At 37.2% G+C, this 18,207-nt stretch overlaps 1 protein-coding gene across 2 annotated transcripts in view; it reads right to left on the reverse strand.

Moving 5' to 3' along the window:
- fam20ca (FAM20C golgi associated secretory pathway kinase a) overlaps positions 1-1,704 on the reverse strand; it is a 91,763-nt gene extending 90,059 nt beyond the window's left edge. For both annotated transcript variants that reach the window (XR_012359076.1, XM_055184431.2), the window contains exon 1: positions 564-1,704. Coding sequence is in view for 1 of the 2 variants with exons in the window: in XM_055184431.2 (XP_055040406.1) it covers positions 564-1,085 (522 nt within the window). In the remaining variant the exon portion in view is untranslated. The remainder of the gene's footprint in view (positions 1-563) is intronic.
- Between the last annotated feature and the right edge of the window lie 16,503 nt (positions 1,705-18,207).

Here is an 18,207-nt window from a genome sequence, read left to right on the forward strand (position 1 = left end):
ATTTTATAATGCATCATCAAGCTTGTCACAGTGGCACAATATGACTAATGTATCGATTTCATTTAAGATTTTTTCAATATTTGTTAACTAAATATCAAAATATTTACACTTATTGTTAAGTTTATGGCTTACATAGTTAAGTTTATGGCTTAAATACTTGAAACATAAATTATTGTAATGTTATGCCATTGTAAACCCATCTAAGAAGTAATCTAAATCCCCCTCCCTATCCAAACTAGAGTACTCTCAGTGAATTTGCCATTTCCAGACCTGGGTACAAAAAACCATCACTTACTAAAAATGAAAGTGTTAAAGTTTGACAAAGAACCCAAAGGTAAAAATGAGATATGAGAAATAATAGTATTTAAACACACAATGCAAATAATTGGGATTTAAACTTTATATATAACCACATGTCAGATCTGTCGTTGCAAAATTACTGTTAGTATCTGCTATTATAAAGTATAGTTCTTGCTATAGGCTACTAAGTGTCCTGCTCAATGCTTTTTCTATCTTATCACTTTATAAGTGCAAAGAATTAGGACTCTGTTTCAAAGCAATACTTGCCATTCTTGTGGATCTGCAGGTTTGTGGTAAAATTTGATTTCAGTGTTGAGGTTAAATAAGGTGTCATCGTCGGATAAATGTGGCAGTTCGGTGTTATAAAGAGGATGCGCATGAAGCTGTTTGAGTCTGGAGGAACCCTGGACAGCTCTCTTCTGTCCATTCACTGTATCCTTCATCAAAGCTCGAGTGTTTGAGCCCTGCTTCAGTCTCTTCACAGCCTCGGCTCTCTCTGTCACCTTCTCCGGCGAGCTCAGATTCGAGTTGGGCTCGTTGCTGAAATCCTGCAGTAGTCTTAAAGAGTGTTTCTTAGGCTCCGAGCGCGGCATGGCCCAGGCTCGAGGCTCCTCGACCGGACTGTGTGGGCACGAGCAGCCGCCTCCCGCTCCAGCGCCGGTGCTCGATCCGACCGCGCGTTTCTCCAGTTTGGGTAACAGGTCTATCATGATGTGCATGGTGCATGCGACGAGAAACACCAATAAAATCAGCACGCGAAATTTGCGTAAGAGGATCGTCTTCATAGTGATAAACTAAATGTATTTAAGTGATGTTTAAAAGGTTTAATATTAAAAGTGCGACAATAGGAATCACTATAATAATAGATATTTAAAGGTGCTTGTGGTAAATATCTACTGTCATTTCCAGTAGCCTATAATAATCCTTCTTATGATGGGAGATCCATGCGTAATAGGTACAAAATCTTCCTTGCATCCCCCGGTGCGTCCTTACGGATCAAGAAATATTTCTTGTCGGCATAGTTGAGATAATTCTGGTGGAAATCAGACGCGTGGTCGCATCGTCACAGGTTCAGTCCATAACAGAGCGCATCCTTTCCGTCCATCTCTCCACGCGCGTTTGCGCAAAACGCAGGCGAATCTTGTAAATGTCCCGGTAAAAATAATCGCCGTTTGAGTTCACGAGAGCAGCGCGGATGTCGGATCAGCAGTCCTGTGCCATGAACTCCTCATTCTCGGGTTTAGAAGAGATAAAGTGCTGTTGTAGTTGCTCTTCATGGGAAGCAGTCAGTGACAGGTGTAGATGTATCAGTGCCCTGTGTGTTAAATATTGGGACCCTGCCTCTCTCCTCGTCACGGGATTCAGATTGGCTGCGTCCAGACACACAGGCAGAGAGCCCCAGCGACTCACACAGTTTAGTGTTGTAGTTCCTTACTGAAAGTACAGAGGGCGCTCATGCGCATTGGGCTGACTTGGTCACTGCTTGTGATTGGTAACATGATAGTAACTTATGTGTTAAAAATGGAAACATTATGAATGCTTATCAGATTTCAATGTTCACTGAACTATAATGATTAAAGAAAATCGGATAATTCCAACCTATATATCCTACATAAAAAATACTGTAGTAGGTTTACATATTTTATAACAGTTATTACACATAGTGTATAATACAATAGTATTCTGTAGTATTACATTAAGTAAATTAATAAATTATGGTAAATACTGTAAGATACTTTAACAATTACTGTAGTAAAACACTATAGTATCTAGGAATTTAACTACACTTTACTATAGTAAGTACTAAACTATACTACAGATTTTTTTCATATGAGAGGAATTGAAATTATAGTTTCTAAAAGTGAAAATGCTGTTTTTCTTTGTTCACCTGCATGTCTGTACCCATATTATTTTGTACATAATACAAATGTAGATATTTTATAGAATGTCCAAGCTCGTCTTCATACAATAGATTTGAAAATAGATGATTATTTGTCCTGTCCACTCCAAAAAAAGACATTGTAGTGCCCATGTATATGAAACATACAAGACCAATAATGCAGCTACAATATATGGTGAGAGGGTGGATGATCATTGAGCGAATAACAACTTAAATCTATAAATCCTCATAAATCTTGTATGGACTATACTTTCTCTTATTGGACTTTCAATTGGCAATTTTTCTTGAAGATGTATAAGAAAAAGTAACACAATATTTGTATAGAATGACACAATGGTGATAAAAAAATGACAACATTTTATTTTTGGTGTTGAACTAACCCCATAACATTTTTATTATAACACTTACCTGAGGATTTAAGCCCAGTATTGCAATTTTCAAAAATGCACAACAGTTTTAAAGGGGACATATCATGAAAATCTTCCATGTGTAATTGGGTCTTGTTCCATGTGTAACATTCTCTGCAAGCATGTAAAAATAAATTTGGCTCCCCTTGTGATGTCAGAAGGGGATCTTTTATAATACTAGTACCGCCTCTTAATCTGTACAACCCAACCACGCAACCCTGTATCACAAAATTATGTACCTGTAGTCACGTAATTTTGCGAGTCTTTTCCGTGACACTGACACGACAACACATCCTCATCCCATTGCGTCAATATTTGACGCCACTTGACTATGCGTCAATATGTTACGCGGAGGGTATACCCTTCGCGTCATTTTTTGACGAACTGGGGACTTCAATACTATTAGGTACGCGAAATTAAACAGTTGTCGCCTGACATTGGGGTTAGGGATAGGTTTGGGTAGGGATGTCATTATGTAAATCTAACCCTAAACCGACGCGAAAATGGTAAGAAAATGGTACGAAAATAGGAAAGAGAATGCAACGGACTCAATAGTATTGAAGTCCCCAGTTCGTCAAAAAATGATGCGAAGGGTATACCCTCCGCGTAACATATTGACGCATGGTCAAGTGGCGTCAAATATTGACGCCATGGGGTGAGGATGGGCTGCGATTTTCTCCTTTTTTTGCGTGAACATGTCACATATTCACGCTTTGGTTGAGGGTTACATTTGGTGTCACTTTAAGTATTGGTTTCAACTTTTTTCTTGATTTATTTTTTATATTTTATGATTTTTAAACCATTGTCACCTGGCATTAGGGTTAGAGTTGGGTTTGGGTAAGGATGTTATTTTATGCAAATCTACAAAACAGTTGAGTAACAAATATGTGACAGTGACACGTAAACAGAAATATGTGACATGTTCACACAAAAGGCGGAAAAACGGGTCAGTGTCACAGAAAAGACTCTCAACATGATGTGACTATAGGTACGTAATTTCGTGATACTGGGTTGAACCACGACACTTCTAGTTAGTGCAGAGAGAGAGCGAGAGAGAGAGAGAGGGAAAAAATAATTGACAGCACAACTGAGTTTCAATTTTGACAAACCACCATCATGCCGATCAGTATTTGCATTTCATCGGCTCATTCACATTTTAAAGGACACACACAAAAATAACATTTCTGCACCTACAGAGTGGCAATTTTAACATGTTAAAATAAATTATCTATATGATACTTTAAGCTAAAACTTTATATACGTACTCTAGAGACACCAAAGATTTATTTGACCTCATAAAAAAGTCTTGAGAAAACGAATTCAGTGCTAACTTAATAGAAGGTACATATTTGACAGTATGTAAACTAAAATATTTTAAAATTAAGAAAATTTAAAAAATATATATTTAAATGTTGCTATTGCTGTTTGCTATGTTTCACACCTGGGACATATATTTGATGAAAAACTTTCATTTTCCTGCTGTGTCTTAATAAGGATTATAATTGACTCAAAACAAGTACAGTGCAGTAGAGGAAAAATTTTGTTTCATAGCTAATTAAAGTCTGAAACAGAGCCCCACAGATGATGAAATGAGAAAATGTAACATTCCTAGCAGGAATATAATACAGATTTAATTTGACTTCAAAAGAAAGTGTAAAATGTTTGCAGTTATGTCAGTTCTAAAATGTAACAGCTGAAATAATACTTAGGAAATGTACCGTATAAAGGGTTAAATCATAAAAATCAATAACTTTACACAACTAGACCTTGCTGTGAAATTTTCTGTGTGGATGCTTCGATCCGCATTTCTTTAACAAAGCTGTTTGATGTGACTGAACACAAAACTCAGTGTCGTGTGTCAGAAAATCCTGCTCTACATGTTGTCTGATCAAATCTTGAACCCCTCCCTCTCTGCTTTTATCTTTCTGCGTGATCCAGCAAAGAATGCTAAAAATATCCCAAAGATTTCCTAGATCTGCAGTTCAGGTGTCTGTAGGAATAATGACATATTTTTTTATGGAAAGGCTTATGTAAAAGATAACACAGAATATGAATGTGATAACACCAACCTTACAGTGTAATAAAGATTTGTACAATTTATAGCTGTAATGTATGTAAGGAATAATTAACGACAGGTCGGTAAATTATTCAAAAAATAATGCACAAGGTGGGCATGAGGCGAAGCGGTATGCATTATTTTTTTAAGTATTCTTCTTTATGCCATTATAGCATCTATGGCCAATACACAAATGGATCCACACACAGGTCGGGGGAGGAGCAATTTGTTTTCTCCAATTTATCTAACTTGAATGTTTTTGGTCTGTGGGAATACCCGGTGTAAACCCACACTGACACATGGACATTTTCTCCACACAGAAAGGCCACCTGACCTAACCGGGGCTCGAACCAGAAACCTTTTAGCTGTGAGGCAACAGTGCTACCCTTTAAGCCACAGTGTTTCAAATAATTCAAAAGACCGGAGTCAATTATTCCGCTTATGTCACCACAAACATTGCTCTGGTGGCTATTTTAAGACATTTGACAGGTCAGGTGCATTTATTGAAAAATAATGCATAACATTTCTCAACCAATCGGAATAAAGCATTCAACAGTCCCCTGGTATAAATCAAGAGTTTGGTTCCAAAACGCGATAAACGCCATTTAAAAAAAAAAAAGAGTTACTGCCAAAATCTGTATTATATTAGGTCAGTAATAAATGTAAATTCTTAATTTTACGCAAAATACAATATCCGCCGTGTTATTCTGTCATCTTTTCTCCCTTTTTTCCCAAAACGCAACAAATGCCACTCCTCCTACTCTACAGAACGCAATAAATCCGCTCCACAAATTACAGCGCACCATTCCACGCAATGTAAACAAACAATGGCGGCGCGTAGTTTTCCTCATCATGTACTTCGTTATCAACAAACAAACAAAAACAAAATAATACTTTAATGGCATTGGTAAACCTGTGGTGGTTTTCTGTGACGGGGAAGAAGCGTAAGCCATCAACATCTAATAATTTATGTGAGAAGCACTCTGGGGACGGAAAATGCCGGTTGCTTGTTCCCCCGACAACATCAAGCAATCTCGTGCTAACACATTGACCTCAGGGGATCTTATGAAAAACTTTTATTTTACGCGAAGCCAACGAAAATCGAGCAGGACCAAACATTTTACAGCTGATCGCGGTCAAAAAAGTTCAGCGACGACGTCCCAAGTATAACCGCAGCAATGACAGTGTACTTAATATGACAAAGTAAGTGTTTTGGTTTATGCCAATAATGTTTATTTTTTTAATCAGTGTATACCACTAGTCAACTAAATAAATATAACATGGCAAAGATGAATGCACATTTATATAGGGGATTGATTTAATAGATTTATGGCATTTTGAAAAAAAAAACGTGTCATGGATTTATTGCATTTTATGGAAAAAATAATTCATTTTTGAAAATCAAATCTTTGAAAATCAAAGTATGGATTTGAATATTTTTTTTATATAACCTAAATATGCTATGTGAAAGGTTGTAACAGAAAATAGTGGTTTTCATCTTGTCACTTTCTTGGTATAGAAAACCGAAATTTGTCAAAATGGATTTATTGCGTTTTGGAACCAAACTCTTCAAATATAGGTAACATTTGCATGCCTGATTAGTTAGTTGTATTACTAGTTTATATAAGGTTATAGCCTTAATACAACCATTTAAACTGCATTTATAGATGGAGGTTACAGTTCAGTTTTACCGAGAGAACCAGGATAAAAACAAATACAGGTAGGTCAGAATCCACCTTTGTTTCTAAATGACCTTTCCTTATTTTGCTTGCCCTGTGTACTGAAAGCCAATTTTCAGCTCTCTTTCATGACATAAAAGATGTGAAGTAATGAAGATGTTATCCTTTGTGTTATCCTCTCACTTGCTCTTCTGCTCCACTGATGCGATTCTGGGAAATCTGAGAGCTTGTGTGAACACGCCTTGGTGTTTATTACGAATTAGAAACTGAGTGTTTGATTAATAGCTTGTAGATGGGTGTGTAACAAAAAGACGAACATATTATTAATCCTTCTCATCTTCCGACCTCATGCCCTCGTCATTAACCTTCATATTAAACCTGTTTACCACCCGGCTCGGCTGGTTATTCAGCCCAGTTTTCGTTGGAAACAACAGAGATGCTTCCTTCTTTGCATTTCAGTCAGGAAAATAATGATGAACAGAATTCCAGGGTCTTGCAACAGATACAATGCACACAAAGTGTCTTACAACTATTTCCCATTTATTAACCTTTGTTTTTCTCAAGATAATTCATGGCGGATGGATTTTTCATTGTGAGCTGTACAGTATTTGGAGGGGTTTACCTGCTTAAATAAAACATTGTAATCATCCAAGCTGTTGCAGCAAGATTTCATTAGCTCAAACACGTCTGTGAAAATCGCAAACACACGCATTTCCTTTAACCATTCGACAACCAGGAGAAACATGTTTGTGAAGCTGGAATATCAATGAGGTAGTTGGCAGAATTTGGAATTTCAAATAGATTTAAGCTTAATATTTATTTATTTATGTATGTATGTATTTTATATTCAGGGTTTAGATCAGTGTTTCTCATTTCCAGTGCTCGCCCCCACCCAGAATGTTTTAGTTCTATTCCTAAAACATCTGATTCAACTCATCAGCTTGGGAATGGATTAATAGGGTATATGCGCAACTTACTTACACATTCCTGTTAAACATAGTAGATTACGTCTAGTTCTGTATGCTCTACGCTGACATGGTGCTGTTTTCATACATGAAACCTTTAGGAGCTACCAAAGACGAGAATAACCAATGTCCAGTGGAAATGCTTGTTCACATCTTAAAGTAAAAGAAAATGTATGTATTTACTAATTTACATTTCCTTCTCACATACATTCATTAGAATAAAAAAGAGCATAACACAAATACTACTACTACGAATAAAAATAACAAGCTATGATAGCACATACCGGCAACCAGAAACAATCAACCCACACTCTTAGTGCCCTTTTTTAACGATCTAAGCGCAAATTACTAATGCGCTCTTTAAATAACAAAAAACATATTGCGCCATTGACTTTAAACTTTAGACCAGGTTTTTGTTGGTCAATGGCATAGTCTATTTTAGTTGCCTCAAAATAGCAACGCACTAACAATGCGCCTGAACACACCTCATTTTTAGACCGGAACGCACATGGGCGCAAATGCATTTGGTATTTAAACAACGTGGCGCTAAACTTGAAAATTATAATTGCGTCGGGTTGAAACTAGCAAAAGACCAAAAGGCTTTTAACACATTGTGTGTAATTTTAACACATGTGTCATTTTGGATTAGTTTTGTATTAAAATAAAACACATGTTGTGTTAAAAGTAACACAAAATGTGTTGTTTCAATAATAACACAGAGATGGGTGGATTCTGGGACACTAATGTGTTGTTTTTATTAGAAAGTAGGCAGACCAATGCTATCTCACAAGAATTCGTTCATATTTTACGAGTTGGCTAATTCATATCAATTCATATAACCACACTCGTAAATCGTAAATTTTGATACGATTTGCCTTGACCCCTGTGATGTTGGGGTTAGGTGTGTGGTTAGGGGTTTGGTTTCGTTGTTATTTTTTTCATAAAAATCTTACGATTTTGCACGATTAACTTCATATGAATTGATACGAATTCATATGAAGTAAAATATGTATTTTATGTATATATGTATATGTATGAATTCAACTCGTAAAATATGTACTATTTCTTGTGAGATCAGGCTGGGGAGACACCTACAACATTACCCTTGATTGACTTTAACGGTGCCTTAAAGATTAATCATCATGTGACATCACACTATTGCGAGAGTGATTCAAGAGTATAACTGTGCATTCAGACCGCCACCGGCGAGAGCGTCAATAAAAGCTCCGGCTGCCCTGCCAACGACGCTCAAGAAAAGGTATAGTGGACGCTCTGACGCTCGAATGCATTCTCTGAACTCCTCTTAGGCGGAGGTTTCCGCCTTCCGATTGGTTGCCGCCGAACATTTCCACTTTCCGATTGGTTGCCGCCGAACCGCGTCATATCTCATTACCATAAAGTTGAGCTGATTTCAACTCTCCTCGACGCTCACGCTGTACATGACGCCTAGCGCCGCTTCTCACCGGAGCTCGCCGCGGCTCTCATTGAAAATGAATGACTTCCGGCCACTTCCGGACGCTCTTGCTGGTGGAGGTCTGAATGTACACTAAGACTGTATGCTTGCAAATAGTTCTCACGGTAATGTGATGTCTGTGCGGTTGCCGAATTAAGTCGAGCAAATCTTTTATTGAAAAGGGCTGATACAGACGTTTTTTATATAGGTAGACATCTAAAAATTCTGGGGGGGGGCACGAGGACTGGAATTGAAAAACACTGGTTTTGATAGTAGACTCTGGAATCAAAGACAATAAAAAATAATTCCCCAAAATCCCAAAGTGAAGCAGTAGTGAAGTCATTTTGCATCATTAGCAGTTCAAAACAATAAAATGGCTTAAAACAATGTTTACATTGCTCATACAGGCAGGACAACCCAAACAACACTCTTTCAAGTTTTAGAAAGGGATAAAATATTTAAATAGACCCATATAACCAGTTTTTGAATAAACATTTACTGCTTTATTGAGCCTAATGTGAAAGAACTGGCCCGCACAAAGCCTAGATCTGAATCCCTTTGGGATCAATTGGAAGGTTAACTGTGAGTCAGACCTTATCACCCAACATCAGACCTGACCTCGCTGATGCTTGCCTGTCTGAATGGGAATCAATCCCACAGGCATCTTCTAACAGTTAGGACCAATTCACTATTTACTGGATTTAAAATGAGCATATTGCTGTGTTGTATTTGCTACAAAGTCTCACGAGGTTTTGTGATATAGTAACGTAATTTTTTGATTATTTTTTCGTGATCGTATAACGCATTCCTGTTTTCGTGTGATTATCACGTATTGGTTATTCAACTGCTTTTTACTATTTTTAAACCATTGTCACTTCGGTTTAGGGTTAGATTTAGTGCCACTTTATACATTGGTTTATACTATTTTTCGGCTTTATTTTTTTATGTCGCCTGGCGTTAGGGTTAGAGTTGGGTTTGGGTAGGGATGTCATTTTATGTAACTCTAAACCGAAGTAGCAATGGTAAGAAAATAGGACAAAACAGTTGAGTAACCAATACGTGATAATCACACGAAAACAGGAATTTGTTATACGATCACGAAAAAAGAATCAAATTACGTGACTATATAACGAAATTTTGTGAGACTGGGCTGCGTATTTGGTTATCTGGAAAGTTTTGACCATAAATTGAATAAAAAGCCTCTCTTTGAAGCCCTCTGTATAATGACTCATCGGACGCATGTGCGCTATACATGTCTGGATCTGAACTTTACTTCCGGTTTCGTTTTTTTTATGGTCTGACTAGTTGCTAAACTGATCTCTTGAACAAAAGCCCCGTCGAAAATAACAAATGTTTTGGTTTCCTAGGTAATCTATGTGTTGTTTTTTGCTTGTTATATAAATAAACTACGTTTAAAGAACTGTTGTTATTTATTCTTAGCGGAATTTACCGGAACTTACGTGCAGACCACGATAACTGCTTGTTTATGTTGTTACTGCTGAAACCGTCTATAGACAATTTTATCGAACGGATGTGCGTTGTCGTGGTTACGCGTCTGGGCAGAACTTAACCTCCGATCTCTGTTTAATGGTCTGACTAGTGGCTACACTGAACTCTGGAACAAATACCTTGTAGAAAACAACAACTGTTTTGGTTTCCTAAAGATGAGGGGAGATGGCGATCATGGATCACTGATATGTAAAGGGAGGTTTGGCAGCCAGAAGTATGACTGAAATGCCAAGCCTGAAATTTGTATATTTATGAATAGGAATATGTACAAATTTGTACTTTTGTAAAGCTTTTAATAAGTAAATAATTAACATATCCTGTCAATACATTTCAGTGTGTATGAAAACGTAAGTATATGTACGTGTGGTACAAACACACATTAGGTAAAAAATACACCCATATTCTGATGAGATCACTTTGGTATATGGTCTCCTCAGCTATGCTTTTCCCAGTATAATGTCCGTGTCATATTTATAAGTTGCAGTCACTAAAGGTTGATGGCCTGTGTGCTCAAATGTGGCATTTTCGACCCAAAGGAGAAGCACATCGTACTTGGCATGGATCCAAGATAGACTTGCACTCTTTGCCAAGTCAGGGAGATATTTCAAGAATGGATTGTTCCCTCTCCGACACAAGAAGATTGGAATGTGGGAATAAAATTTGCCCGGGTCTGGTATCAGCAGATCAATGCCCATTCATTATTCTACACCACGCAGGTCCGTCAGGATTCTTCACAGGAAGTCTCGGTATCTCTATTGGCTTTGTAAATTCTGTTAGCCGCGTTGAGTCCCCAGTGTCACAAAGGATTCTGGGCTTTACGTGTGTTTGGTTTGACTGACATCCACACTGTTTAGATGCTTTAGAAGTTGCAGGACACTGAGGTGGATAATTGAGTTTCTATCATGTTTGTTGCCTTTTCATCACAATCCATTATGTTCTACTTTTAGGCGCTTTGACACACAGCTCTGCAATGTTCCCAGTGCTATTTGAGTTTTGCTTTGTGAGCTATTGACTGTTTGACAACTTGATTGCGTCTAAGGTACAGCTTATATTCAAAGTAGGGCAGGAGCAGAAAGAAGTTATAATTAAACGAATTAGTGACAGGAAAATCAGGTTTAACACAAGGTCACAATGTCCAAAGTAATCTCTTGAGAATACGTGTGTATTTTTATGTAAAATGTGTTTGTAGTACATTTACTTACATTTTCATACATACTGAAATGTAGAATATCGACATGTTGACAGGACTTCACGTTACGTATTAACAGCTTGCGCTATTCCTATTCATAAATATTTAAATCGCATTATTGGCATTTCTTACACATTCTTACTCCATATTAATTCAATGTTTTCAGTCATATTTAACTTATTTAAGAGAGTTTACTCATTTACCTAATGAAATGTTCATGACTTTCAAAAAATGAACGTTCTACAATATTAAACAAGACTACACTTTAAAACCTTAAAATGAATAACATTTCTGTAATCATTTAAGCATTTTGTAATATTACGTTTGTTTGCCATGACACACAAAAGGCGTTTTCTCCTATGCAACAATAATTACACCAAAACACAACATAAATTCTAAAATTCAAAGATATCAAAAAAGATGTACATTTTATTCATTTGCTGTAATCCACATATTTAAAATGTATACAATTGGGAGGAACAGATCCAAATTCAGCCCTTTATCCAGCGATTTTGATCCCAGTTCACATTAGCGACCGTAAACGTCAAATCTTGCGTTCGTTATGAATCTTGCGCCTCAAGAAGCTTTACGACACATTGCTTTATCAAACGCTTATTGGCTACTGCGTGCTACATCACAGATTTGCAACATTGCCGTATTTCACTCGATGTACTTTTAAACTCTGAAATGCGCACCTTGACAGAGAGAAGCCAGATTAAAGGATTAGTCCATTTTCTTTATAAAAATCCAGACAATTCACTTACAACCATGTCATCCAAAATGTTGATGTCTTTCTTTGTTCATTCAAGAAGAAATTTTTTTTTTTGAGGAAAACATTCCAGGATTTTTCTCATTTTAATGGACTTTAATGGACCCCAACACTTTATGTTTTAATTCAGTTTAAAATTGCAGTTTCAAAGGACTCTAAGCGATCTCAAACAAGGCATAAGGGTCTTATCTAGCGAAACAATTGTCATTTTTGGCAAGAAAAATAATAAATATACACTTTTAAACCACAACGTCACGTCTTCCTCTGGTCGTGTGAGGCACCAGCGCGACCTCTCGTAATACGTCATCACGTCAAGAGGTCACGGATGACGTATCGAAAATACGCCCCAGTGTTTACAAGTGTGGAGAAAGAGGACAGTTCTGACCTTGTTGTATGTCGAATGATACTAATTCATGTCTTTGTGTCAGTTTTTTGTTTTAAATGGTCCACAAATGTGTGTTTCATATATCTAACACGTGACCTTTCCACGGCATTACGCAATTACGTGAGGTCGCGCTGGCTCATCACAACTCTGGAGGAAGACGAGAAGTTGTGGTTTAAAAGTCCATATTTTTTTTCTTGCCAAAAATGACAATTGTTTCGCTAGATAAGACCCTTATGCCTCATTTGAAATTTTTTTTCAGAATTTGAGTTCTTTGAAACTGCAATTTTAAACTGCATTAAAACTGTTTTCTCAAAAAACATAATTTCTTCTCGACTGAACAAAAAAAGACATGGACATGGCGGATTTTTTTTTTTAAAGAAAATTGACTAATCCTTAAACGTTCTTGTGGATTAATAACTTTAATATTTCTCTGTACTTCATAAACTCCAGATCACAGCGGCTACAGCACATCATAATTTTAACTTGGTACTGCTTTTGAAATTTCTCAATAGATAAGATATTGTGATAACACTTGTCTGTCTGTTATGCTTTTTATTTCTAACAGTACATCATTGTAATAAACTGTTTTTGGTAGGTTTAGGGGTAGGACTGTATTAGCGTCTTAACATATCTTTTAAATGCTATATTGTTACAAAAAATTCCTAAACATTTCTGTCCATTACGTTGCAGAATATAAAAAAGAATACATTATGTATTTTTAAAATTTTAAAAAGTGTTTGGGCTTAAGGTAAGGTTTGGGGTAGGGTTAAGGTGGTAACATTATGGATAAAATGGTTAAAGGGAAATTATACAGCAATCTTTATGGTATGAAAGATTTGTAAATGTTTCAGGTTTTCTAGCTGTAATAACTTAATAATGCTACTATTAAATGTTGCAAATGGTATGCTTCACATCTATTTAGGCACCGTTTACACGTACATAGTTATTTTGAAAAACAGAGACATTTCCATTTGTTTACACGTAAACTGAGACAAACGGGTGTTTAAACAGCCAATGTCACAGTATGCGCCAGAGCACCTACGTCAAAAGTGCGACCTTGTTTAAAAGATGAACAGGAAGTGATTCATTGCTATTTTCCGGATTCTGATTGGCTTACGTGGGCTTGAGCTTCTCATTACACCGCCACCTACAGTTTTGACATGCTCTTGACGGCAGATATAGACGGTTATATATGACGGTTGTGGTCCGCACGTAACGTGTGGTAAACTCCACTAAGAATAAATTACAACAAAGTCCTTAAAAACGTAGTTTATTTATATACCAAGCAAAAAAACAACACATAGATTATCTAGGAAACCAAAACATTTGTTATTTTCGACGAGGCATTTGTTCAAGAGATCAGTTTAGAAACTAGTCAGACCATTAAAAAAACGAAACCTGAAGTAAAGTTCGGATCCAGACGTGTACAGCGTCAGCGCATGTGCGTCCGATGAAACCTCTATATATATGGGTATGTGTAATTGAACACGTTTCTGAAAACTGACATGTGTGCACAAAGTTATTTTTGAAACCGGAGAGGTTGAAATGTCCGTTTATGAAAATAGTCGCCCACGTGTAAACGTACAAATAAGTATGTTTTGTGTTTTTGAAAGTTACGTATTAATACTACATATTAACAGTAAGACCAAGCTGCAATGTCAGGTCCACATTACAACATTTTAGGAATTTCAGCATAAAATGACCCTTGGATTATGTATTCATTTTTAAAACAAAACTTTGTGGCAGGTAGCTACTATACAAAAACGTGATGGCCTATGAATGTTCTCAATAAAGATACCATTGCCAGGTCGGTAAAAGGTACATTTTGGACCCTGGTTGCAGTTACAGAATGAAAAGAAAGTCTGCTGTATAGCATCCCATTACATTTAAAATATAACTAAAGAAAAACGTCTCGTGACTGGTATATACACAAGTGCTCTGCTTTTATGTCGGCTATCGTATCTTTTTGAGCTGGCGTTTATTTGTCTCTCTGTAAATGATGATCTCAACCTGAGTCTCAGCCTGAGGCAGATGAATTCTTTACATTATTGATAACAGCAGCGCCTGACCTTTTACTTGCGCACAGAGCTTTACTTATTTATAACCAAGCACATACATTCACTGTGTGCTGGAGTTGAAAAAGCGAAACAAATAAATGAACATCTATGTGGTGCTGTGATTTTCAGTTATGGTTTTTGCGTCGCTGGTCATAAGGTTTGGACCTTTGTGAATTATTCTTACTGAGAATAGGATGAAGAAAAGCTTGCATGTTCACATGTAGCTTTATAATGTATATTAATTCTATATGTCCACTGGTGTAGATATGCATAAATTACGTGATAGCTCCACATGCCTTCTCTGGCTGTCCTTGAACACGGGCATACATCGAACCAGCATGCATGCACTTACAGATAGGAGCCATAGGGTGTAATTTCTCGCCTATAGTGCCGATGTGACTCATGCCTTGCCAATCTAACATCACTTCACTTATTCATCCATCATCTCAGGCAAGTTCAACTTTTATCCACCATTCATCTTTCCTGCACTTGTAACAATAATAAGGTTTACTGTACAGTAAAACACTTACGTGCTCATGATGAGATGAAATATCCAGCATATGAGTTTAAATGCAAAACCCTCTAAGTGCATGCAATCATTTTTGGAAAAACTTTTACTTTTAAGAAATATCCCAGGACAAAACCACGGAAAGACTTCATACATCATCTATTTATTTTAAAGAACACTTTGTTCAGAAGAGATTTAGTTATACAGGTGCATGGCTTTGGGAAATCAGACACCCCTGGTATATATTTAGAAAACTCTGAATAGACCACCTTAGTCAGATCACCTTCAGATGTTCATGAAGATCTGCATCTGCTCTCTCCATAAATGTTATTTTCATTCCTGTTTCTTTTTCTCTTTCCTATCTGATCAATTATTTATTAAAGAGCTTTAAAAAAGTAACAGGAAACAGAAATGATCTTACATAAGCCCTAAGTACAACTTCACTTACAAAACTCACTGTAAAACATTTGAAGACTCTATATGCATCTAGGAAATGTGTTGTCATGTTATATGTATTTGTATGTATTATATACTAGCTAAGTGCTTCTTTTGCTTTGAACAAACAAACAAATTGGTATGGGTCGGTCAGGTCTTGGTCAGATGTGTTTATTGAGCGGTTAAATGGAATGATGTGTCCTCGCAGTGTAAGCCTCGGATAAAGAAAAACATCAAAATCCCCTCAGTTGAGGTTAAATCCTGTCATTTGAACCTTTCTCTGATCTCCTGCAGATTATGTGTGGTGTAAAGTAAAGTAAAAAGACTGTGGTGTGTCTATGAAAGGATTACAAGGCTATATCCTGCAAGCAGGTGGCATGTAGAGCATTGTATTATACGTCTATACTTTTGTACAAAAATAATAAAACATTTTCTTTACATCGTTTGTGCATCATTGCGTCATTGCTGTTGGTTAGTTAAAATAACCCACACTTAAGTCTCAATGATATTGTGTCTCTTAAATGTCACCTTGATGATTTGTCATCTGACAGGTACAATTGTAAGTCATTTAGTTAATAGCACATCTTACAAAAAGCACACCCAAAAAGCCCCACAATTTGACACGCATTATTTCATCTGACCTCACACACTTAGGGCAACGCCCCGCTGGAGGGCAAGAGAGCATTGTCCACAGGTTAAGAAGTGTGTGATTATTTTTGTTGAAATACTGAATAAAATTAAAAAAGTGCAACCAACAATGAGATAATCCTGGGCTGTGTTTCTATGGAATGCCGTCAGAGAAGAAAACCCAGAATAGAGGAATTTGTGAATTATGTTCCATAAACGTATGTGCCTCTGTCCCCAATGAGGGGAAACAATGGCAACCATCAACCCGTATTTACAGTAATCACTTCATTAAAGATAACCTCACGTAAAGATATATTAATCATTGTATTTTTAGCCATGAATCATGTCTTTCAGTTAATTTCTTTACCTGGAATGTTGACGCGTACTGAGGCAACCAATTACAGTGATTAGTTACACGAACTGCTAAAGTTAGCTGAAGAGTTTTTGGGCCCTATCTTGCACCCAGCCCAATTGACTTTGTCAGTGACCCATGTATCATTCGTATTTTGCACCGGCGCACATTTCCCTCCACAGACGCACGTCGGCAAACTAGGGAATGAACTTGCGGTTCAGCGCAAAAAAGGAGGCGTGTTCTGGCGCAAACCATCCTTGATGCTATTTTGCAGTTTCAAAAAACAATTACGCCACTGACCAAAAAAAAAACTAGTCTAAAGTCAGTGGCGCGTTGCGCGTGGTTCATTATGCTATTTTAAGGGCGCATGCTTGACCATAATGTATAGCGTGCACAACACTCTTTGCTTATCTAATCTACACAGATGCAACAGTTATTTTTGCAAATCATAAATTGTTACAATAAAAAATATTAACACATGAGATAAGGGAAATCATTGTAGTGAGCATTGTGGTGATAGTTTTTATTTATTTTGTGTGGCTGCGTTAAAAATTATCATGCAAATAACGATTAAAATATTTTCATAAGTTTGTTGTGTGGCTGTATTACGTTTATTTTATGTAAATAATAATTAAAATGTTTTCATAAGAAACCTTAATGTATGTGAACTTGATTTGTAAGTGTACTTTGGGGTTGGACTGCCCCCACCCTTCAACCCTTTCAGCGGTGAGGGTGGACGCAGCGATGTCCTCTGCTGGCGTCAGGTCATGTGTAGAGGCAGATCCACCTCCCGTTACACGGCGTGCCCGATTTATGCTGGCAAGCTTGGGATTTCCCCGTCTCCTGACATCATTGTAGTGCTTGGCGCAACGATGGGGATGCCAGCTGAAGAGACAATTGTGGCTATTTCCTCTCACGCCTGTTTAACCGACGCTGATTTGGGCGGGTTTCTCCTATCCCCATACAAAACAACTTCTCTGTCTTTGACTGCTCTTACAAGAACGTGGGTCTCCTCAGCTGTGAACCGCTCCTGGCGTGCGCCTGGTAAATCCGTCATAATAATAGCAACCCGCCATAGAACTTGGGCACATGCGTTTAAAGGGAATGTTGGATAGCGTTCTGATGGTTTATTTGACGTTACGCCCAAATCACACCTATGAATAATGAACCTACTTCAGACCAACCCCTTATTGATTTGCGCTTGGCGCAAGAGGTATTTCACCCGCGGGAAAAATAGCAACAGCGCCCAAGATCCGCCCACAAAGTCACTTGCGCTTTGCGCTTCGCACTTGCGTTTCAGATCATTAAAATAGGGCCCTTTATGTGAAAATGCAAAAGTGATGTGAAAAAGTAAAAATGCAATGTTTGCAAATCCTTTTGCACCTTTATTAGATTATTTGTTGTACTAAGAGCATTAAACTTTTTTTCAGACTCTTGTTTTTAAAGGTCACATTCTTCCTGATCCGATTTTTGAACTCTGGTTAGTGTGTAATGTTGCTGTAATAGCATTAATAATACCTGCAAAATTAAAAAGCTCAAATTTCACTGCCAGGCAATATATTTTCTTTAACAGAATTCTTCTCATCCACCACCAATGTGCAGCATTGACCTGAATG

This window comes from Misgurnus anguillicaudatus, chromosome 19 (assembly GCF_027580225.2).
Source record: "Misgurnus anguillicaudatus chromosome 19, ASM2758022v2, whole genome shotgun sequence".
NCBI lineage: Eukaryota > Metazoa > Chordata > Actinopteri > Cypriniformes > Cobitidae > Misgurnus > Misgurnus anguillicaudatus.